At 41.2% G+C, this 23,360-nt stretch overlaps 3 protein-coding genes across 3 annotated transcripts in view; 2 read left to right on the top strand and 1 right to left on the bottom strand.

Moving 5' to 3' along the window:
- Window positions 1-6,415, top strand: part of pex16 (peroxisomal biogenesis factor 16) — a 28,711-nt gene extending 22,296 nt beyond the window's left edge. The window contains exons 10-11 of the mRNA XM_088991816.1: window positions 1,281-1,345; window positions 5,743-6,415. Coding sequence (XP_088847942.1) covers window positions 1,281-1,345; window positions 5,743-5,801 — 124 coding nt within the window. The 3' untranslated portion in view covers window positions 5,802-6,415. The remainder of the gene's footprint in view (window positions 1-1,280; window positions 1,346-5,742) is intronic.
- The window catches only part of LOC148900233 (uncharacterized), a 236,690-nt gene that overhangs the window by 88,733 nt on the left and 124,597 nt on the right, over window positions 1-23,360 (top strand). The gene's annotated exons all lie outside the window — the stretch shown is intronic.
- Window positions 6,563-23,360, bottom strand: part of arfgap2 (ARF GTPase activating protein 2) — a 36,610-nt gene continuing 19,812 nt past the window's right edge. The window contains exons 8-16 of the mRNA XM_088991815.1: window positions 20,844-20,896; window positions 19,776-19,912; window positions 19,548-19,679; window positions 12,610-12,738; window positions 12,361-12,513; window positions 12,163-12,289; window positions 10,313-10,400; window positions 10,101-10,225; window positions 6,563-10,020 (exon numbers count right to left, since the gene is read on the bottom strand). Coding sequence (XP_088847941.1) covers window positions 10,000-10,020; window positions 10,101-10,225; window positions 10,313-10,400; window positions 12,163-12,289; window positions 12,361-12,513; window positions 12,610-12,738; window positions 19,548-19,679; window positions 19,776-19,912; window positions 20,844-20,896 — 965 coding nt within the window. The 3' untranslated portion in view covers window positions 6,563-9,999. The remainder of the gene's footprint in view (window positions 10,021-10,100; window positions 10,226-10,312; window positions 10,401-12,162; window positions 12,290-12,360; window positions 12,514-12,609; window positions 12,739-19,547; window positions 19,680-19,775; window positions 19,913-20,843; window positions 20,897-23,360) is intronic.

Below are 23,360 nucleotides of genomic sequence, written 5' to 3'. Positions count from 1 at the left end.
TTGTATGTCTTTTTTAGCCACGTTATAAGTGCCTTGCATGTCTTGCACGCTGGGTCCAAGAGGACATTAATTTCATCTGTGCTGTATGTCATGCATATTAGCATATTTGACAATAAAGCTGACTTTGACTTGACTTTTGTTATATGAAATGACTGCAAGTTGCCTTCTGTTATACGTATCAGAAAATTGCACATCAAGAGCGGTTTAAAAGGCTGCACTTAGCACAGTTACTTTGCAACTCTTGTCAACCATCAAAACTATACAAATATGCAACATAATGAAATGTATTCTTGTGTGCAGATTACTACAGGTATCCTTTGCTAGCCAAATTTGTTTTTCTGTAAAAAAAACAATCAGAGAATAGAAAGATTCTGACATTATTGAGGCAAATTTGTAATTAGTTGGAAACCGTTCCATTGATAAGTCAAAGTCAAAGTCAGCTTTATTGTCAAACGTGCTAATATGCATGACATACAGCACAAATGAAATTAATGTCCTCTCGGACCCAGCGTGTAAGACACTTATAACGTGGCTAAAAGACATACAATGGACAACAGACAATACTTGTAATTTCTGTATGTAAAGTGAGGTAGTGTCGTCTGGAAAGTGAGGCAGTGACATATGTAAAGTGAGGAAGTTACGTACATAAAGTGACGTAATGTCGTAATTGCAAAAACAAACAACAAGAAAGGGTTGAAGTGAGGTCTTGCAGAAAAAAATGAGAAAGAACAAAAAAATAGAGTTCAGGATGATCGTACAGCATGTCGGGTGTACTCAGAGTTCGGCGAGTGTGGCAGTAGGAAGGGGCAGGCTGGGCAGGGCTGGGAGGGAGTTGAGTCTTTGGACTGCCTGGTGGCAGAAACTGTCCTTGAGCCTGCTGGTCTTGGCTCGGAGACTCTGCAGTCTCCTACCCGATGGCAGCAGGCTGAAGAGGCTGTGGGAGGGGTGTGTGGGATCGCCAGCGATCCTGATGGCTCTGCGGGTGAGGCGGGTGTTGTAGATGTCCTGAAGGGGGGGGGGGGGGAGACACCGATGATCTTCTCAGCTGTCCTCACGATGCGCTGCAGAGTCTTACGGCAGGACACGGTGCAGGCGCCGTACCACACGGTGATACAGCTGGTCAGGATGCATGTGCCATTGATGTTTGTGTACCAGCTATGGAATTCTTACTTCTGCCAGACATGCTAAACTGTCTTTGCGTGACTGTCCTTGATGGATGGAAAGTCATGTTTTGATTAAAATTAATACATTGGAGTCAAAATCTTTTACTTTGCATACAGGGAAAAGATTCTCTTCCTGCTGCAACTTCTGGCCAAGCATATTCCTGGAATAGGCCTTATAGCGCGTAAGTACTCCTTATTCAGGTGGTTCAACACTTTAAAAACCACAAGATTGACATTCTCTGCTTTGGTTCAACGCTCATTATTAGAAATAACATCAGACGCAATACTGAACAGCAGTGTTTGAAATAACATCTGCCCAGGGCGTACAACTTTTACGTCGGGCGTACAAATTTCAAAACGCCTCGGCCTGGGTGGCCGACAACTTCAAGAAAAAAAATAATTCAAATCAAACGTTTGTTTTATTCAATAAAGCAAAAGCTACAAGCCAACTGCTACAAGCCATGTGGACTCCTCTTTCTAAGCGCCTTTCAAAACTTTCAAGTACGCTGGCGCGCTTTGGCTGCCGCTGCTTACCCGTGAATGTTTTTAGCCTCTTTTTAGCTTTTTACGGTTCCCGAACCACTGGAAATACCAGTCACCAGACGAACGTTGGCTATGATTCATCTCATGATTCCGGTCGCTTATCACAGACGAAGCCGCATTATCATCTCCACCCACCTGTTCCCCCTGTTGAGGGTAACCTGGCCGATGCCTCTCTCTGGATGTTGCTGGTGGATATCATGTCGCTTCTCCATCGACCTGTTGGACGGCTGCAGTACTCGGCGGCGGAGCTGCTCAAGTTCCGATCCCAATGGACGAGGCTTCCACCGGCGATTATCCTTCCCGGAAATCGCTCGTCGCCCTTTCCGGAGGTATATCCAACGCGGATCACGTCGGGGCTTTCACCTCGATGGCTCCAAGGATATCACCTCCCTGTGGTCATCCGTCCGCCAGCCGCACAGAAGGAGCAGCCGCTGGTGGAGCGGCCTGGCTAGGTCGGTTAATCCGCCTCGAAGTGGGGACGCTACCAGCGTCAACTTCGGCCTCCTCAACGTCCGCTCGCTTACGGGTAAGGGGTGTCTTATTCAGGACATCCTAAGTGACCGTAAGCTTGACTTTTTCTGCATTATCGAGACCTGGCAAACGGCGGGAGACTTCTCCCAGCTCAACGACGCGACTCCGTCATGCTTTGTTTACATTTCTAAGCCCCGCCTTTCAGGCCGCGGAGGTGGTCTCGCGATAATTTATCGCGAGAACTGGAAAGTCCTCCAAGTTTCACTCCCGGAACCCTATCATTTAAATGCCTTGCATGTAAAATTTCCAGACCCTCTCCCACAATCATACTGTATACCGTGCACCGAAATCACATTGTGAGTTTCTAAAAGAATTCCCTGATGTCCTTACACACCTCTCCACTCTGTCACCAAATGTAATTATTCTCGGGGACTTTAACATTCACATGGACAATTCCACTCTTCCCCTCAACAAAGACTTCACCTCCTCACTTGACAGCTTTGGTCTGCATCAATTCTCGGATTTCCTCACCCACATATAAAAGGCCATACCCTGGACCTCATTTGCATGTCTGGCCTTACCCCAATGAATTGCACAGCAAATGAACTTCCTATAACAGACCGTTTACTGGTTTCATTCAACGTTTCCATGACCCTCTCTCTCCCCAAACCACCCCGCATTTTCACATATCGCAACATCAAGGACATCAACACTGCCACCCTCGCCGAGATGATTGCCATCCTGACTCCGGACTACAACTCCTCCCCTGATGAACTTGTTTCCCGGTACAACCCGATCCTCACGAACACCCTCAACGCCCTTGCGCCTGTAAAGTCCCGGTCTGTCCAATTCACCCGGTCCGCCCCCTGGTTCACCGCCCATCTCCGCTCCATCAAGACTAAAACTCTGCAACTGGAAAGACTTTACAAGAAGACCGGTCTCACTACTCACACAGCTCACCTCACCCATTACAAGGACTCAATCTCACGCGCAAAATCGCAATACTACTCTGGAATCATTGACTCTAATCCTGGAAACACACAGGTCCTTTTTTCCCTCTATCACAAAATCATACAACCTCCTATCTCTCTCCCCTCACACTTTTATTCCTCTGATACCTGCAACGCTCTGCTGATGTTTTTTTTGCGAAAATATCAACAAAATCCATAAGCACCTCGGCTCCTCTGCCCCCCCTCTCCCAGCCTTTCTACTTCTTCCGCTTTTGAACTCCCCCATCCCTCTATAATCTCAGACATAATCACCAAATCCAAGAATTCCTCCTGTCAGCTCGACCCCCTCCCTACTATCCTTATCAAGTCCTGCCCACCCTCTCTTCTCCCATTTATTTCAACCATTATTCACTCCTCATTATCAACTGGAATTGTTCCTATCCCACTCAAAACCGCAGCTGTTACTCCAATCCTGAAAAAAAACCTGGCTCAGATCAAAACAATTTCAATAATTTACGTCCAATTTCCCATCTTCCATTCTTCACCAAAATCCTTGAAAAAAAACGGTTGCTTCACTCTCACCTCACTCACAATAAACTTTATGAACATTTCCAGTCTGGTTTCCGCCCCCGCCACAGTACTGAATCGGCTCTCATAAAAATCACGAATGATCATTTCATGGCAGCCGATGCCGATTCACTCTCCATCCTCATCCTTCTCGACCTGACCGCGGCTTTTGACACCATTTCCCACCCCATCCTGCTCGACAGACTTTCCACCCTCGGCATCACGCACACCCCACTTCGCTGGTTTCACTCCTATCTCTCTGATCGCTCACAATTTATCCAAATCAACTCGTTCACCTCACGGTCCTCTCCTGTGTCCTCTGTTGTGCCCCAAGGGTCTGTCCTGGGGCCCCTTCTCTTTATTACCTACCTTCTTCCTCATGGCAATATTTTCTGCAAGTGTGGCATTCACTTTCACTGCTTCGTGGATGACACCCAACTCTACCTCTCCAGCAAACCTGACACCTCTCTTCCACCTTAATCCCTTTCACTTTGCCTCTCAGATATTAAATCCTGGCTTTCCCATAACTTTCTCAAGCTTAACGGTGAAAAAACTGACCAACTCCTTGTCGGTACCAAATCCACCTTACACAAAACAAACAGTTTCTCTCTCACCATTGACAGTTCAACAGTGTCCCCCTCCCTTCAGGTCAAGAGCCTGGGTGTCATCCTCGATAGCTCACTATCTTTTCACTCCCATATGAATAACATAACTCGGTCTGCATATTTCCACCTCCGTAATATCAATCGTCTCTGTCCTTCGCTCACCCCTCACTTCACTGCTATCCTTATCCACAGTCTCGTCACATCCCGCATCAAATATTATAACTCACTTCTCTTCAGTGTCAATCAGAAATTTCTCCATAAACTCCAACTAGTCCAAAATTCTTCAGTCCGGATCATCACTAGAACCTCCTCCTTTCACCACATCAGCCCTGTCCTCCAGCAGCTCCACTGGCTCCCTGTTAAACATCGGATTGAATTCAAAATACTTCTGTTTACATTCAAAGCCATCCATAACCTTGCCCCGCCCAATCTGTCTGACCTGCTTAAAATCTCTGTTCCCTCTCGGTCGCTCAGATCCTCATCCTCCCTTCACCTCTATGTGCCCTCTGCCCGTCTCACCATGATGGGATGCAGAGCTTTCAGCTGCTCTGCTCCCAAACTCTGGAATTCACTTCCACCCAACATCCCAGTCCCACCTCAAAACCCCTGTTTAAAATTGCTTTCAATGTCTAGTTCAATCTGCTATTTTATTATTTATCATTTTACTGATGGTTTTATTGTGTGCTTTGTTTTTATTGTAAAGTGTCCTTGGGTGTTTTGAAAGGCGCTTTAAATTAAATGTAAAAAAAAGTACACTTTACAGTGTACGTTCGTTTGGCAATTTGCATACTCGGCACGGCAGCCAATCAAAAGCCTATTTTGTGCTTCGGACTATACCATGACTGTAAAGTGTACTTGAGAGTTTTGAAAGCCGCTTAGAAAGGCTTTGAGCAGGCAACGCAAATATTGCATTGTGCACCATGACGACAAACGACAATTGGAGCTAAATTTTCAGCAATGGATAGCATTTGTGGTAGGTACTTCCTTAATTTAAAAAAAAGTCATTTAATCTTCGCAGCAATTTTTTTATGGGGGGCGATTAATCGTCTTATTGTGTTTCTTCAAGTTGTGAAAAATGGGGCAGGCAACTTTTCAGTTGTCTGCCCGGGTGTCCGCTAACTTTATGTCACGAGTTTAAGACACTGCTTAACAGTAAATTATGGTTTAATACTCTTGCACTGCATTAAAAGATTTCACCTGGAAGTTACTTTTTGATTTCTAATTTCAGCAGGGGTTAGGTATTGAAAACGCGTATGCATAACTGCGGTTACAATAAGAGGCAATATCAACACCAATAAGTATCAAATGCTTTTGTTCAATGGTCACTGGGTCCAGTGACTACAATGGTAATGAGGATCAGCGGTTCAAAACTATTTGTTTCAAAGTGTTGTTTTATTTTGAGTCTAATTGTACCCCGCCCTAACAAATTGGTTGCTTATTCAGGGCCTCTCATGGATTACCTGCCCACCTGGCAGAAGATCTACTTCTACAACTGGGGATAAACCAGAAAACCTGACCGCCGTTGGAAGTTACCACAACTGATTTCTGTAGTTTGTATTCCCCAGTCCGCACCCTCTGATTTCCTTGGACTTGACTGCAGTTTTTTATTATTTATAGAACACTCAAAGGTGTTACCACCAGGTGGAAACCAGTCGACTTTGTAGCTCTTTGCAGCTATGCAGAGAATGTATGCACAGGAAGCAACATGACTAAGAATCACGTTTAATATTTAAAAAAGAACTCTCAGCAATTCCTTTGTCTCAAAGCTCACATTCACAGACCGATTTTATATTAGGGTGACGAGTTTGTAATGGAGGCAGTTGACAGTAACCAGAAGGTGCACATCACTTGGCAAAGACCGGTGACACTGCAAACGCACTTTTGGAGTGAGTGTCTATCAAAACTGCACATTTACTATAATTCATAGAGTACCAATTTAAGCAAAACAAACTCATTTTATTCAGTCTGTTTTCTGAAAGTAAACTCATTTGAAACGATCAATGTGAGCACTTTGAATGTAGAGTTTGCAGAGGAGTCCTATTCAGTCTGATGGATTGTTATTTCAAGGTATCTGTTATTAAGCCGACTTGTGAATATTGTTTTATGATCAGTGTTTGTAGCTCATCAACTAATAAAAGGAGATATCATTCAAGCAGTTTTGAATTACTACGCTGATGCAAAAATGTAAATAACTGGATCAATTGGAACCAAAAGAATTTATAACAGAAGTGGTGGGTGCTTGAAAACATGAAGGGAAAAAAGATGAGGCTATCAGACTTTTAATGATCAGACAGAAATGTACAAGTCTAAGCTCACAGGTTCTGAAGATTGTCACCTTCAGTGCTTTGTGCAAAATGATAGGTACACAATTGGCCTGAACACTGAATGCAAACATTTGAGTTCAAAGTGATGCTAAAAATATAGTGTTGCACCTTTTATTTAGTATTACAATGAGATAACAGGACAAATCATGGAAGTATTTGTTAACATATATCAGAGACCAAAGAAAATATAGAACTCTGACGACATTTTGAATATCTAAGACCAAAAGAAAAAAAATACCAACTTAAGATACAACCTTGACTTAGACTCCAACCACGCGTGGTTTGCTTTCTGAAAATAAAAACTCAAATGTTGAGAGAGCAAAATACTGACTTACTCCAACAACAGTCTCTAAAAAGGTGGAGAGTGAGAAGGAAGGTTATCTTTATACATGCAAAGCCATTCCTTCTCTATTAGTTTTATTTTGGGGTGGGTACCAAAGACGGGATTTTTATTTATGTATTTATTTATTTATTTATTTAGGATGGGCCAATTGGAGCCAGTACCACCAAGCACCGGACATCACGAAGTCAAATCGAAGTTGTGACTGGGGTAGTTTTCCATGCCGTACTTGAACGCAACATTAACCAGACGTAATTGGTTCCCAGACATCACCCACTCAGGATCTAAAACTACATTTTTGGGTTTGGAATTGAGTAAAGTTTCAAAACAAAAACCAGAGTACTTGCAGCCTCGCACTTGCTATCATGCTTTGGTTGAGGCATAGGGCAAAGTGGGGGCGTGGGTCTGTGTGTGTTATATTTGTCAAGACCGGCGGTGGGCGGTGGATACCAGAGTCAAAGTACAGTGATACCTTGGCTTACGAACTTAATTGGTTCCCAGACATAATTTTCTACTTTCTAATTTTCTAAGCCTTAAAATTACACAAAATATAACTTATTTTATGTATAATAAATGTGCTATGGTATTATAATTAAAGGAATAAGCCGTACGGTATAATAAAGTCATTTTATTTACCTTTGTGGGGGTCGTTGATGGCTTGATGGAATGGAGTGGCTGGTTTCATCAGCATTAAACACTTAATGAGGAACATAGCCTTCTTTCACCATCTTGAGGAATGATCCCTTGTATAGGTGCTTTCTCTGCGATAATTTGACCTAGTTCCTCATTAATTGTGTTCTGTTTAGCTGGGTTGATAGCTTTTTGCATCAAGTGTACAGATGGCTTGTGCGGGTTATTTGTGGAGTCTGATTGATGGAATATTTTAACCTTGCAGTCTACACTCTGCCTTTGAACTATCAAAGTTGAAACTCACTGTCGTCTGCCTGTCTTTAATGTTCAAACCACCTCCCCTCACTGCTGCGTTCTTGACCAATCACATGGCTTTAACCGAAGACTGGGGGCAGGGAATAGAGGACCAAATCAAGCCGGCTGCCATTTTCTTGTTAAGAGAACGGGCCCGTTCGCGAACGACACATCACTCATTGTGGCAGCTCCGTGTGTATCCCGAAAAATAATTTGTATACCAAAGTAAAATTTTCATAAATTTAACGTTCGTAAGCCAAGGTTTTGTAAACCGAGGTATCACTGTACTGTATATGCAATGGGTGCGGGAGAAGGTCCTGGTTTTTTTTTTCCATGCAAGGAACCTAGTTTTGGAACAGTATTTCAGATATCATAATACTAAGTATTTTGAAAAAATTCACAGGGGTGAAATTGTGAAATCTTGTGGCCAATATGTAGCGAGCATTAGATACCGGTTTGGGTGCATTCAAAGGATGAATTTGATTCCATTCATTCTCTCCTTCTCTACGTTGTCATTGGTGTCCTTTTTCAACTGTTTTTTGGGGAGCTGTATTTTGGTGAAAGCTGGGTTCCAACTCATTGCGTGCCGTGCATTCTTGAAAGACAAGTGCACGAGGAACGTAGATTCCACAAATACAAACAATTTAACACGGTTTTTCGCATTGTTCATTGCAAAAATATTGGTCTCTACATGGGATTTGGAAATACAGTGAAACATTGGCGTACGAATTTAATTGGTTCCCAGACAGAGTGTGTAAGGCAAAGTGTGGATCCCAAAAATTAATGTCCCATAGGAAACCATTAAAATGAGAATAATCCGTTCCCAGGTCCCCATAAAACAATTTTCTACTTTAAAATTTTGTAAGCCTTAAAACTACACAAAATACCTTATTTTAAGTATAATAATGTGCTATGAGACTATAATGAAAGAAATAAACTGTACTGTATAATAAAATTATTTTATTTACCTTTGTGATGGTCATTGATGGCTTGATGGAATGGAGTGGCCGGTTTCGTCAGCATTAAACACTTGATGAGGAACATAGCCTTCTTTCACCATCTTGAGGAATGATCCTTGTAGGTGCTTTCTCTGCGATAATTTTACCTTGTTCCTCATCAATTGTGTTCTGGGTTGACAGCTTTTTGCATTAAGTGTACAGATGGCTTGTGCGGGTTATTTGTGGAGCCTGATTGATGGGAATTTTAACCTTGCAGTCTACACTCTGCCTTTGAACTATCAAAGTTGAAACAAGTCCAAATTTCACTGTTTTCTATCCATCGCTGTTTTCTATCCTTTAATGTTTAAACCACCTCCCCTCACTGCTGCCTGATTGACCAATCACGTGGCTTTAACCAAAGACTGGGGGCGGGGAATAGAGGACAAAAAATGTCGGCAGCCATTTTCTTTTTTTGAAGAATGGTTTCACTCTCTCTGCCTGCAAACCCCCCGCCTCACTGCTGCATTCTTGACCAATCACGTGGCTTTAACCGACGACTGCGGGCGGGGAATAGAGGACCAAAATTAGCCGGCTGACATTTTCTTTTAGGAGAATGGGCTTGTTAGCGAACGACACATCACTCATTGTGGCAGCTCCGTGTGTTTCCCGAAAAATAGTTCATATGCCAAGGTAAAATTATCATGAATTTAACGTTCGTAAGCCAAGGGTTTCGTAAACCGAGGTATCACTGTATTAATGTATTGTTTGTATGTTTCTTTTTTAGACTTTTGTTTTTGTAAAATTGTAAACTTTCTTTTTACTCTACCCTCGGTAAAGGTTTGTAATTTTTCAAATTGTATTTTGAAAATGTATTGTTAAATTGCATGATTTTGATATTACTGTTGAATAAACTGACACATTTATTACCACAAAAAACGGACCAGTCGTACCGAAAATTGGTACTGATTACTGTTGAATAAACTGACACATTTATTACCACAAAAAACGGACCAGTCGTACCGAAAATTGGTACTGATGAATACCGGTATCGATTCCCAGATACCAACAATCGGAACCATACCAGTTTAAATATGAAAGGTACCCGTCCCTACTTTCATCCCAGGCCAAACGCGCCAGTCAAACGAAGCCTGTCATCTCAGTGTCTCCACACTGTTCAGTAGGAGCCATAGCGATCCTGAGCTCACACAAAAATTGCACAGATATGAGTGAACATTCAATGAATTGGGTATTTTCTAAATTATGATCATGTCTCACCTGGATGGTATTCATAACCCCGTTGGCAAGAACGGCCATCTTGCCTGCGACAGACTTCACTCCTTGCTTGAACTGGGTGATGTCTGGACCAGTGGGAAGGACGCTGTCAAAGCCCGCTGAGCGCGCTGAGGACACAATTACAAACAACAAAATGGCAATCTGCGGGTTGACTGACAAGTAAAGAGAATGTTGCAAGAACTGAGGTGCGGTACCTTTATTGTCACTGCCATCTCCAAACAGGTCAGCCGAACTGATGGCCGTGCTTCCAGACATGCCCTCTAGTCGGCTCTTTGCCTCATACTGACATGGGGAAACCAAAGTCACATCACAAATCTCCATTTCATACCCGTCAACGTATACGTTTTCCCTGTATTTTATAGTTTTTTTCATCATTTTGAATTGTGTACACCGTATAACAACTTTCATACGATAAAAAAAAATCTGCAGTTATCGAGTCTTTGTCGATGAAGCATGATATGCGCATGCGCGTCACATTGTTTTTGTTTGATTTTGTATTTCCGTTTCCGAATTTGAAGTCCGGCATTTGTGTTGCAATCGAGGAATCAACTAGTTATAACGTAGAAGTAAGCATGGGAGAACCGTAAGTAAGAAGAGAAAAACTCTAGGATCGGGTTGCCACCAAAAAGAATGGGAGAGTCTCAAAGGTGAATACGCTGGATGGATAAGATCGTCAACAAAAGGTCCACAGTTTTCGTTCTGCGTTCCGTGTAAAACAGACGTAAAAGTTGCTGCAAGAGGATTTTACGATCTAAAGAGCCACTTTTAGAGGGTGTTCAGCCACATCACTGTTGCAGATGAAGCTAAATTGTGACAGTGTTTGCTACAGAGTAAAACCATCTTTAGAATAGATGAAGTCTGCGAAATTCTGCACTGCTGCATATAATAAGCAACACTAAATTTACCACGTGGGGAGCAGTGACGTGCGGTGAGGTTCATGGCTGGTGAGGCACTGACGTCATCAATGACGTCACCGCCCGTCTCTACTTAGTATTTGAACGGTAAATGTGAAAATTCAGCGATTTTGAAAAAAATCCTAAAACGGTGAAGTTAAATGGACAAGAACTTTAAAGTACAAATCACTAAATACATCTAACTGTTTAATTTATTTTTTTTATTTGATATTTCCATGACAGCTTTCCATGATGACAGGTGAGGCACTGCCTCACCTGCCTCCACTGACTGCACGTCACTGGTGGGGAGAGCACTAAGGAAAAAATGAAATAATTGCTTGTGTGTATTAGGTAAATAAAATAATTTAAACAAATTACCTTTTGTATTCTATCTCTGTTTTTATTCCTGCTATAAGTAAATAATTATGTGTCAAGGTGTGTTTGTAAGGTTTAGTATCGCTTAATAAGGGGAATAGCAATCATTAATAAGGGGAGCAAAAGTAATACCCGATCATATGTACATATTTTTTATCGCTGCGTATGGTCGATTATGAAAGCATAATGTGCACATGTGCGGTAAACTGCATTTCCGCTTGTGTTAGTGTTTTTTTTTATCATTTCAAATAATGTACGGCGTACTACAATTTTTATACGGGAATTGTAATCATTTATAAGGGCAGCTATACCATTTGGTGACAGGTATACCATTTGACATTCTGTATTGTCCTTTACCTACTGACATTTCTTTTAACTGCATAAACTGTTCATTGCTACAGCAGTACATTGGCTCAGTTCACATTTCTGCATGGATGTGAAAACGTGGTGGGAACACAGACATCTTCATTTTCTATTTCAAATTCCCCCTTGAACACGGTCACCACTGCCCCACGTCCAGTTCTGTCTTGTACAGTCTCACGACTTCCACCATAGTCCATGATTTAACACAATCTAAAATACACTATAGGTGACCCGCGTCAAATTTCACTGAAGTTTTGGCGCACCTTTGGTGTATTTTGGTCATTTCAGATAAGACCAGCAAATTTCAGGGTGAAAGCCTGACACTGCTGTCAAATTTCAAAAGAGCCATTCACCCGAGCAGTGTTTGAAGGCTTTAGCAAAGTTTTTGACTGGACCCAATCCACAAGGCTCACCTCAACGTTGCTTTCACGGCCAAAGAACATGTCCGAAGAGATGGCCTTTGCGTTCGCAAACTTCTGCCTGGCCTCGCTCCACTCCGACACTGGGGCGGACACCTCAGCTTTTCTTCTGCTGGGAAGTCTTGAATGGATATGATAACAGTTAATATTTTTTAATGCCAAGATGCTCAACACCCAAATGATTTTGAATACCTCTCTCCTATTGGCTGAATACTGGAGATGGTGACTTCCTCTTTGGGGTCTTCTTTCTCCAGAGTCCAGGAAGTGGTAAAGGAGGCGGTGCCTCCTTCCGTATCCCATCGCGATCCAAAACTGTCACCCACCAAGAATGGGTTATCCTTATATCTGGACAGTTTCATAAACAAGATAGAGCCTCTCATTTCATGTCAACTACCCAAATCAAATCAAACAAGAGGTGCAAAGTGAAGATGTCACAAGTACTTAGGGGGGCCGGAAGTGAAACCAGGCTCATCAAACATGTCCAATTTGGAACGAGTCAAGGTCTTGGCTCCCACTGGGGTTTCCTGCTCAATCACCTTCATCTCAGACATCACTGAGTGTGAAACAGCACTAAAGAACAAACAAACATAAACCTGTTTCAGAAAAGCTGATTCCACACAACACACACAGAATCCTCAATATTTCTCAATAAGGGATTGGACTATTAACAAATTTAACACTACGTGTTCATTTTTTCAGCAAACCCTCACAATGAACCATATTTTGGTCAATGTTGGAGGTCGTGGATGTGCATTCATCTACTATTAGCGACTGGACGACTTCCTGATACAGTGATACCTCGGTTTACGAACCCCTTGGCTTACGAACTTTTCGGTTTATGAACGTTAAATTTATAAAAATTGTACCTTGCCGTACGAACTATTTTTCGGGATACACACACTGCCACAATAAGTGATGCATCGTTCGCGAACGATCCCGTTCTCCTAACAACAAAATGGCAGCCGACTGTTTTTGTCCTCTATTCCCCGCCCCCAATCTTCGGTTAAAGTCACGTGATTGGTCAAGAATGCAGCAGTGAGGGGAGGTGGTTTAAACATTAAACAGACAGGGAGACGACAGTGAGAGAGTTTCAACGTTGATAGTTCAAAGGCAGAGTATAGACTGCAAGGTTAAAATATGCCATCAATCAGACTCCACAAAAAACCCGCACAAGCCATCTGTACACTTGATGCAAAAAGCTATCAACCCAGCGAAACAGAACACAATTGATGAGGAACTTTAAAAATGATCGCAGAGAAAGCACCTACAGGGGATCATTCCTCAAGATGGTAAAAGAAAATTACGTTCCTCATGAAGTGTTTAATGCTGAGGAAACCGGCCACTGCATTCCATCAAGCCATCAACGACAGTTTATTTATATAATTATAATACTATAGCACATTTATTATACATAAAATAAGGTATATTTTGTGTAGTTTTAAGGCTTAGAAAATAAACTCTGTCTGGGAACCAATTAAGTTCGTAAGCCAAGGTATCACTGTACTTTGACTTTGGCATCCACCGCCCACCGCCGGTCTTGACAAATATAACACACACAGACCCACACCCCCACTTTGCCCTATGCTCAACCAAAGCATGATAGGAAGTGCGAGGCTTCACTGCTGCTATAAAATACTCTCGTTTTTGTTTTGAAACTTTACTCAGTTCCAAACCCAAAAATGTATTTTTAGATCCTGAGTGGGTGATGTCTGGGAACCAATTACGCCAAGGTATCACTGTATCTGTATTCGTTGCATATTTATCAAATATAAGTCATCAAACACATTTTAATACCATACAGAGTTTACCAAAGTAAATTAAAAATGCAGTTTCTAGATGCCAAATTAATTCATGAAGGCACACAAAACGCTGCCTGTATGTATGTATGTATGTATGTATGTATGTATGTATGTATGTATGTATGTATGTATGCCTGTAAGTAATTGTAATCACCCCCCTTGTTGTTAATCTTGTTAAAGTAACTGTGACAAATGCCATTTTTGGGAAAGCTTGGTTCAATCTCACAAGCAAAAACTAAGCACCCCATTTGCTGAATCAAGAAATCCCATACAATAAAAACTGTCAAAGTGAAGTAGGCTACAAGATCTCAAGAAACAAAATGGGGGAAAAAAAGAAAGAAAATAAAGGGAAAAAAGTTATCAAAATCGAGCATCCTGGAAAAGCTTTTTCCAAGACTATGGGTCTTCAGTCTATCAGAGACATTGTCCAAAAATGGAGAAAACTGGGGACAGTGGCAAACATTCACAGGACGATTCATCCAGGATGTTGCAAACCAGTCGAGAACAACACCCTAAGAACTCCAGATCTCACCCCCCTCGGTTCTGGTGAGGCACTCGGGACTCAATCTTAAAACACAGAAGAAGGCAGTGCAGTGATTTTAACACTGTTGTGATGTGTTCCTGCCCTTGTCAAGTCCTTGTCAAGACTCAGGCGGCTGAGTTTTGGAGTACAGTGATACCTCAGCTTTTCGCTCACAAACTTTTCGCCTCACGAACATTAAATTCACAAGCATATAGTCTTGGCTGACGAAGTAGTTTTCGGCGGACGAACCAAACTAGACAGCGCCACGGTCCCTGGCGGACTAGTTTTCGGCGGATGAACACCAAACCACACGGTCGAACAGCGCCACGGTGGCTGGCGGACTAGTTTTTGTCACACCCTTTCTTTGAGTGCAGACGTGGTTTGTTATCGAGTGGAGTACTTTTGCTATTATGGGACCGAAAAAGACCGCACCACAGGCTAGTGTTAAGCCGAAGAGGACACAAAAGAAAATTACAGTAAGAAGGAGATCATTGAAAAACACGAACGAGGTGTGCGTTTGTGTGACTTAGCGTCCCAGTACCAGTACGCTAAGTTGCTACATGTGGCTAAGGGTGTTTCTGTGCTGTCAGGGAATAGAAGAGGTTGAAAAACTGTTGATTTGGATTAACGGAAAGCAGCTAGCAGGGGACAGTGTGAGTGAGGGTATTATCGCTGAGAAAGCATGGTAACTTCACTCGAATATCATCAAGAGGCAACTACATCAACGAGCATCACAGGTAAATAAAACGACTTTATTATAGAGTACAGTTTATTTCTTTAATTATAATACAATAGCACATTTATTATACATAAAATAAGGTATCTTTTGTGTAGTTTTAATGCTTATTTAGTGGAAATTTGTGTTTTATGGGGACCTGGGAACGGATTATTCTCATTTTTAATGTTTTCTTATAGTAAATAAATGTTTGGCAGACGAACATTTTGCCTTCTACACACTTTCTGAGAACCAATTAAGTTTGTGAACTGAGGTATCACTGTATTTGTAAATGTAGAATACTCTTTTTTGGAAGAACAAAGAGCAGGGAATTACAGTAATCCAAATAACAAGAAATAAAGGACTTACGTGTTGGCCGAAGAAAGTAATGAGAGGACTCTGGCAATGTTTTTAAGATGATAAAAAAAGCAATCTTAGTTATGCTTTTAACATGAGAAATAAAACCAAGCTCAGAATCAAAAAGCCGCTTTTTCACACATCGTCATCAAAGGGTTTAAGATATTGTAGTTTGGGGAAAAATTTCTCTCAATGATCCTCAAGTGACTAAAACCTCAGTTTTCTCCTGATTGAACTGTAGGAAATTCCCTGCTATCCATTACTTCATATCTGAAATACAATTTAAAACTGTGTCAATGACAAACAACATGGCAATATATAACTATGTGTCATCAGCATAGCTGTGGAAACTGACCCCCGTGCCTCCTTTTGACATCTCCAAGAGGAAGCATGTAAAGATTAAAAAGTATTTAGTGTAAAATTGAACCCTGATGAACGCCACATTTAATTTCAAGGGACTTTGGAGGAACAAATATCCAAACTTACTAAATAGAGTCTGTCTGTGAGATAAGATTTAAAATAGTTGAAATGAGACAATGAATTCTGCTGTCTACCAGAAAATTCTACGGCGGGAAATCTAACCATCAGTTTGTGCCATCAGATTCAAGCACTTTTGGATCATGCGCCAGAACAATGATCTGAAACAAACCAGAAGGTCGACCTCTGAATGGTTAAAAAAGAAAATTTAGTTTTTGGAGTGGTTTGTTAAAGTCCTGATTTGAATCCAATTGAGATGCTGTGGTGTGACATTATATGGACAGTGCATGCTAGAAAACCCTTCAATATGGCAACGTTGAAAGAAATTGGCCAAAAGAGTGGACTAAAATTCCTCCACAGCCACGTGAAAGGCAAGAGCTTGATTTCAGTTATTGCTGCTTTGGATTTGGGGGGCAATTCCTTTTTTTCACGTAAGGACAGGTAGATTTGGATTTTTTGGGACTACAACAATGATTTTCTTTTTGCCCTACACCGCCCACAGTTGACTTAGGAGCAGTTGACGGTCCATCCAGTTGAGCGCGATTGACTAGTTGGGCCCTTCTGGTCTCCACTGACGACATACTGTAGTAATTGACCTGAGAGGAATTAGTTTTCTAAAGAGGCACCATTTTTCCATTTCATTTGGAAGTTGTGCAACTGTGCAGCGTCAGACAATGAACACCATTCCACTGTAAAGTATATTTAAAAAACGTAACCAAACTGAGTACCGTGACTGGATCTTAATATTTTTTATGATTATAATCATGATATAACCTTTATTTGTCTCACATTATTATTAAGGAAAAACTTGTAAAGACATTTCTTGATGAGTTTCCAAAAATATAAAACAGCACGGCTACAATTTTGATCCCAGTCTGACTCGTAAATCTACAGACTTTTTTTGCTGACACACTTTCTGCACTTTAGCGGTCAGTGGCACTAAAATGTTTGGGGAAGTATTATATATATTTTAATTATGTTGTGCATTGGTGAAATCTGTGTCCACATTTAATACGTTTGTGATGGATTTATTATTTTTAACATTAATCTTAATAATAATAATGATCTTCTTGTATTATTATTATTATTATTATTATTATTATTATTATTATTATTATTATTATTATTATTATTATTTTCCTTTTGGCTTTTCCCTTCAGGGGTCGCCACAGCGAATCAATGTCCTCCATCTATCCCGGTTTTGTGCATCCTCTTCTCTCACACCAGCTACCTTCATGTCCTCTTTGACCACATCCATAAACCTCCTCTTCGGTCTTCCTCTCGGTCTCCTGCCTGGCAATTCAAGGCTCAGCATCCTTCTCCCGATATAGTCACTCTCTCTCCTCTGGACATGTCCAAACAATCTCAGTCTGGCCTCTCTGACTTTCTCTCCAAAGCCTCTAATATGAGTTGTCGCTCTAATGTACTCATTCCTGATCCTATCCAACCTGACATATATAAAGTGACGTCATGTAGTAATGCAAAAACAAACAAGAAGGGTGCCCAGAGAAGACAGGGTGCCCAGAGAAGAGCTGTGGCATTGCATGAGGAAGTCTGGAGTGACGGAAAAGTATGTCAGAGCGGCACAAGACATGTATCATGACTGTAAGACAGTTGTGAGGTGTGCTGTCGGTGTGACTGAGGAATTCAAGGTGGAGGTGGGACTCCACCAGGGGTCAGCCCCTTCTTGTTTGCTATGGTGATGGACAGGCTGACAGACGATGTTAGACAAGAATCTCCTTGGACCATGATGTTTGCAGATGACATTGTGATCTGTAGCGAGAACAGGGAACAGGTGGCGGAGAAACTAGAGATGTGGAGATATGCCCTGGAAAGGAGAGGAATGAAGATCAGTCGCAGCAAGACGGAATATATGTGTGTGAATGAGAGGGATCCAAGTACAAGAGTGATGCTACAGGGAGAAGAGATAAAGAAGGTGGAGGATTTTAAGTACTTGGGGTCAACTACATGCTATACGCTGTACTATCATCCTGAACTCTATTTTTTGTTCTTTCTCATTTTTTTCTGCAAGACCTCACTTCAACCACTTTAACCCTTTCTTCTTGTTTGCTTTTGCATTACTACATTACGTCACTTTATATATGCAGCAGACGCTATTTTCCACCATTTTCAACCATGGCGAAACGAAAGAATTGTGACCTCTGAACGAAATACAAGGCAATCGTGGCTGTTGAGGAGAATCCAACAAGGAGCAAACCCTCCATTGCAAAAGAATTCGACGTGCCGCAAAATACGTTATCAACGTGGTTGAAGAGTAAGGATAAAATAAAGACGGCATACAAAGCGTTGGACTTCGGACCTGGATCAAAAAGGATGAGAACGTCACAATACTGTAGTCTTCTTATACAGTACACGGTTGTTTGACACCAATCCAATCCAACAAGCAACTCCTTCATCACGAAATAGTTCAACGTGCCGCAGAATACTTCATCAATGTAAGTAATGTAAATGTTGCAGTTTTCGTTTTTGTATTTAATTGTGTTGTATTCAGATATTTTTCTTGTTTGCAATAATCATAATCATAATCATCAATCAATAAAGCTCATGTATTTTTGTTTTTCTACTTTCATTCCTTTCATCACTTTGCTGCTGTGAAATGTAAATTTCTCCACTGTGAGACTAATAAAGGCATATCCAATCCAATCCAATCACTGTTTTTCATTTGTTTGTACATGCTGGCATTCGTGGTTTCTCTCGTGTGTACAATGTCAATAATGTCGAGTGATACTCAGAGTCACGATTGCAAGAGTGCGTTATAAAAATAATAAATGATGTTTTTATTTAATGCACAAGTTTATTTTTCACTTCACTACATTACAAAAGCATGCTAGATACGCAATCCATGAACCCAACGAGAAAATGACATGCCATATCAAATATCCCCCATTTATTGCCCCCGCTTCATGCAGTATGGCACAGGATCAGACATATCGATAGTACGGTTATATCAAAAATTTTTCTGACTCCCGAGAATATCGATATAACGAGACTTTACTGTATATTATATTTAGAAAGCTTTTTTCATTCATTGACGGTGTGCCTTATAGTCCGTATGGAAAATGTTTGAAAATATATCATTCATTGGGGGTGCGCCTTATACTCCGGTGCACCTTATACGGTAATCCTGAAAAGTTACAGCATTATTTCATTAATATATTAGGGGGAGTACTTGCACAGTAAAATGTGAGTAGAAAATGTAGAACGTGTCAGTAGTAGAAGGAAATGTGAATACAGTCTGAAAATTTTTCCAGAATTCCTCATATTTCAAGTTTTGGTGCGACTGTGATCCGAAAAAAAAATGTTCGTCTGGAGCCCTCTAAAATGACCCGTCAAACAGCATAGCTCGGCTGAATGGTCTGTCTGTTGTCAGAGGGAGAAGACACATCCCCTCCGTATTAGCATGGGCTAAATATTGTGTCAAAAGTTACCCTGCAGGCTCGTCAAGACCACAAAGACACAAGTAGTGCATGACATGTTGCTACGTCACCTCCTATTTCCAAAGCCCATGCCCAGTCTCTCAGCCTGCTCCCTCTTCTTGCCTTTCAGGTTCTTCAGCTTCTTTTCCTCAAGCTTTCGGTCAATCTCGAGCTCTTTGTAGGCCAAACGCATGGAAGCCACACTGCAAAGGCCAAAAGGAGGTTCCGATTGACTGCATAGCAATTTTGAAATGCTCGACTTGACCATGAGACCATGAAAGGTTCATGGAGATACTCACATAGACTCCTCTGCTTGTTTTTTTGCCTCTGCTGCCTGCTCCTCTCGCATCTTCTCAGCCACTTGGGCTTGTTTCTCCACCTCCGAAAAACTCTTGCTGCTCACCTTCTGGGCGCCGAGGCCCTTCTTTGCACCCAGCTGCACCATGAGAGTAAACAATGTTGGTGTCTTAAGTGCATCTACGACCATCCAAATGAATGTTTTTTTAAATCAGAAATGATGGCAGTACAGTGATACCTTGGCTTACGAACTTAATTGGTTCCCAGACAGTGTGTAAGGTGAAAAGTGTGTATCCCAAAAAATAATTTCCCATAGGAAACCATTAAAATGATAATAATCCATTCCCAGGTCCCCATAAAACATAATTTTCTAAGCCTTAAAACTACACAAAATATACCTTATTTTATGTATAATAAATGTGCTATGGTATTATAATTAAAGAAATAAACTGTACTTGATAATAAAGTAGTTTTATTTACCTTTGTGATGGTCGTTGATGGCTTGATGGAATGGAGTGGCTGGTTTCATCAGCATTAAACACTTGATGAGGAACGTAACCCTCTTCTTTCACCATCTGGAGGAATGATCCCTTGTAGGTGCTTTCTCTGTGATAATTGTATCGAGTTCCTCATCAATTGTGTTCTGTTTCGTTGGGTTGATAGCTTTTTGCATCAAGTGTCCAGATGGCTTGTGCGGGTTATTTGTGGAGTCTGATTGATGGGATACTTTAACCTTGCAGTCTACACTCTGCCTTTGAACTATCAAGGTTGAAACTCACTGTCGTCTGCCTGTCTCTTTAATGTTTAAACCACCCCCCCCCCCCCCCCCCCCCCCACTGCTGCGTTCTTGACCAATCACGTGGCTTTAACCGAAGACTGGGGGCGGGGAATAGAGGACTGCCATTTTGCGGTTAGAAGAACGGGCTCGTTCACGAACGACACATCACTCATTGAGGCAGCTCCGTGTACGAAAAAAGTTCATATGCCAAGGTAAAATTTTCATAAATGTAACGTTCGTAAAACCACTGTAAATCATTGTACTCATATTGGATGTGTAATGGATTGCTCACCCCTTTTTTGGCAGCCATTGGCTTTTTTTTCCCAATGATGGTTGGCTTAACATCTGTAAAATGAAGAGGAACATGTTACTAAAGTCAATCATATTATCTAAAGCATGACAGAAATAGCCAACATGAGACAGCAAAACAAGGTGCCATAAACAGATTGTTAGACTGTCAACATCCCCCAATGAGTCATTTGCTGTGACTTTCTAGCAGGTCAGTAAAGATGAGAAAGTTTCAGTTCACAAATTACCAAAAGCCATGCTTGACTTCTGAAAAACATGCGTCATGAGAAAAATAGTACCGGTATATGCAGAGAGCTGACAATGGGAGAGGAGAATCTTTTCATCTCTCACATGCCAAGCTGTCAGCTATGAGCCTCGTCGTATGTTTGCTGTTCCCATTTGTTCAGGTGCATTTACATTCTAAACACCAACAGCAGGTTGCAATGGCAGACCCAGGCCCTTCAGTTTCTCACGTGCCGGCTGACAATGCTGATTTATAGCAGATGATTTGCTGAGTTTTTGCTGAATATTCAATAAAGTAGCAAAGTGAGTTTGTCAAGTTTAGCAATACAGTAAAGTCTCGTTATATCGATATCGGTTATTGGATTGGATTGGATTTGCCTTTATTAGTCTCGCAGTGGAGAAATTTACATTTCACAGCAGCAAAGTTATGAAAGAAATGAAAGTAGAAAAGCAAAACACAGGAGCTGCTGGAAAGGCAGCCACTCTCGCGGCGCCGTCTTGAAGTCAAAAGAACAAAAAAAAAAATATATATAACAATAGGTTATGTTGATAATACTGCTTATTACGATACTATATTCATATCCCGGCCGAATTTCTAGTCTTTTTATGTATAATTAGTTGCGTTTAGTACGATTCATGGTTATTACGATAATCCGGTTACTACGGTGCTCTTTTTCATCTCCCACCAGCCATTTTGCTATGTTTATATCAATACACGCCATTGGTCGCGCCATTGGTCGACTTGGTCACTTGACTTGGTCACGTGAGTTTGTTACGTGACCAGCTCCCGTGTAGCAGAGCCATTTTCATTTTCAGACGCTAGCTCGTGTGCAGCAGACGAGATTGAAGTGTTTGTGTTAAAAGGTAAAAATGGGAAGCAGAAGAAGATTGATGACTTTTTTAATTTGCATACATAATACAGTAAGATGTAAGCGTTGCAGTTTCCCTGTTGTGTTATGTACATGCCCACTGTACTGTATATGAATGCAATCGTTTTTTGCAACAATGTTTCTTGTTTTGTCTGCTGAAGCGTGATGATTTTGAAAATTACTGTACATTCCATACTGTGTATTAAAGGACAAGCGATGTCACTTTTTATTCAGATGCAAAACACCAATAAAAATGACTTCACGCCAAGACGTCTTGCATTGCTTGTGAATCCAAACAATGGCTTCAGATTCGGATAATATGCTTTCTTGTGCTATGGGCTCACCAGTTTCACCCATAGTGGCTAATCTGTACATGGAAGAGATGGAGAAACAGGCCTTCACATCCTTCCCGGGGACAAAACCTAGACACTGGTTTAGATATGTGGACGATACTTTTGTCATAATTAAAAAACAAGAAATTCAATGCTTCACAGATCACCTCAACTCTGTAGACATCAACATTAAATTTACTCTTGAGGACATTAAAGAGAACCAACTAGCCTTCTTGGATTGTAAAGTAATTATAAAAGAGGACAGAGCGCTAAAAACAGAAGTCTTTAGGAAGGCTATGCACACTGACCAATACTTACTTTATGACTCTGACCACCCTTTACAACACAAACTAGGAGTCATCAGAACCCTCCAACATAGGGCTGAACTAATACCAACTAGCATTGAAGGTAGAGAAAACGAGTCAAAACATATCAAGAGAGCACTCACTAACTGTGGGTACCCTCAGTAGTCATTCAACAAATGTCAGAAAGAAAGAATAGGGAATGAAACCAAAAATTCCGAAGATACAAAATGGAGAGGAGTAGCAGTACCTTACATTGCAGGAGTTTCTGAAAAACTACAAAGAGTCCATTGGCAACACAAAATTCCGACTAATTTCAAACCGATAAACACGTTAAGGCAAAAATTAGTTCATCCAAAAGATAGGCTGCCAAATGGAAAACAAAGTAATGTAGTTTATTCAATACATTGTAAGAATGAAAATTGTAAGGAGCAGTCCATTGGGGAGACTCAACAAATTCTCAAAAAAAGACTTTATCAACATCGCAGGGATAATACAAGTGGGCCTCAATCGGCAGTACATTTGCACCTAAAAGCTAGCAACCACTCATTTGACGACAATGAGGTTAAAATCTTAGCGAAAGAACATAGATGGTTTGAAAGGGGGGTAAAAGAAGCGATTCTTATAAAACAACAAAATCCTTCATTAAACCGGTCTGGTGGGGTGAGGTTCAATTTGGATCGTTCATACAATAGCCTGCTTAGGCAAAACAGGTTAGGCAACATTCGTAATGCTGATGAGGTGATACCGGTGGGAGTGGGGCAAATAGGCCAGT

This window comes from Hippocampus bargibanti, linkage group LG03, assembly GCF_051943395.1.
Source record: "Hippocampus bargibanti isolate YZ-2025 linkage group LG03, ASM5194339v1, whole genome shotgun sequence".
Lineage (NCBI taxonomy): Eukaryota > Metazoa > Chordata > Actinopteri > Syngnathiformes > Syngnathidae > Hippocampus > Hippocampus bargibanti.
This window is presented reverse-complemented; position numbering and strand designations above follow the sequence as displayed.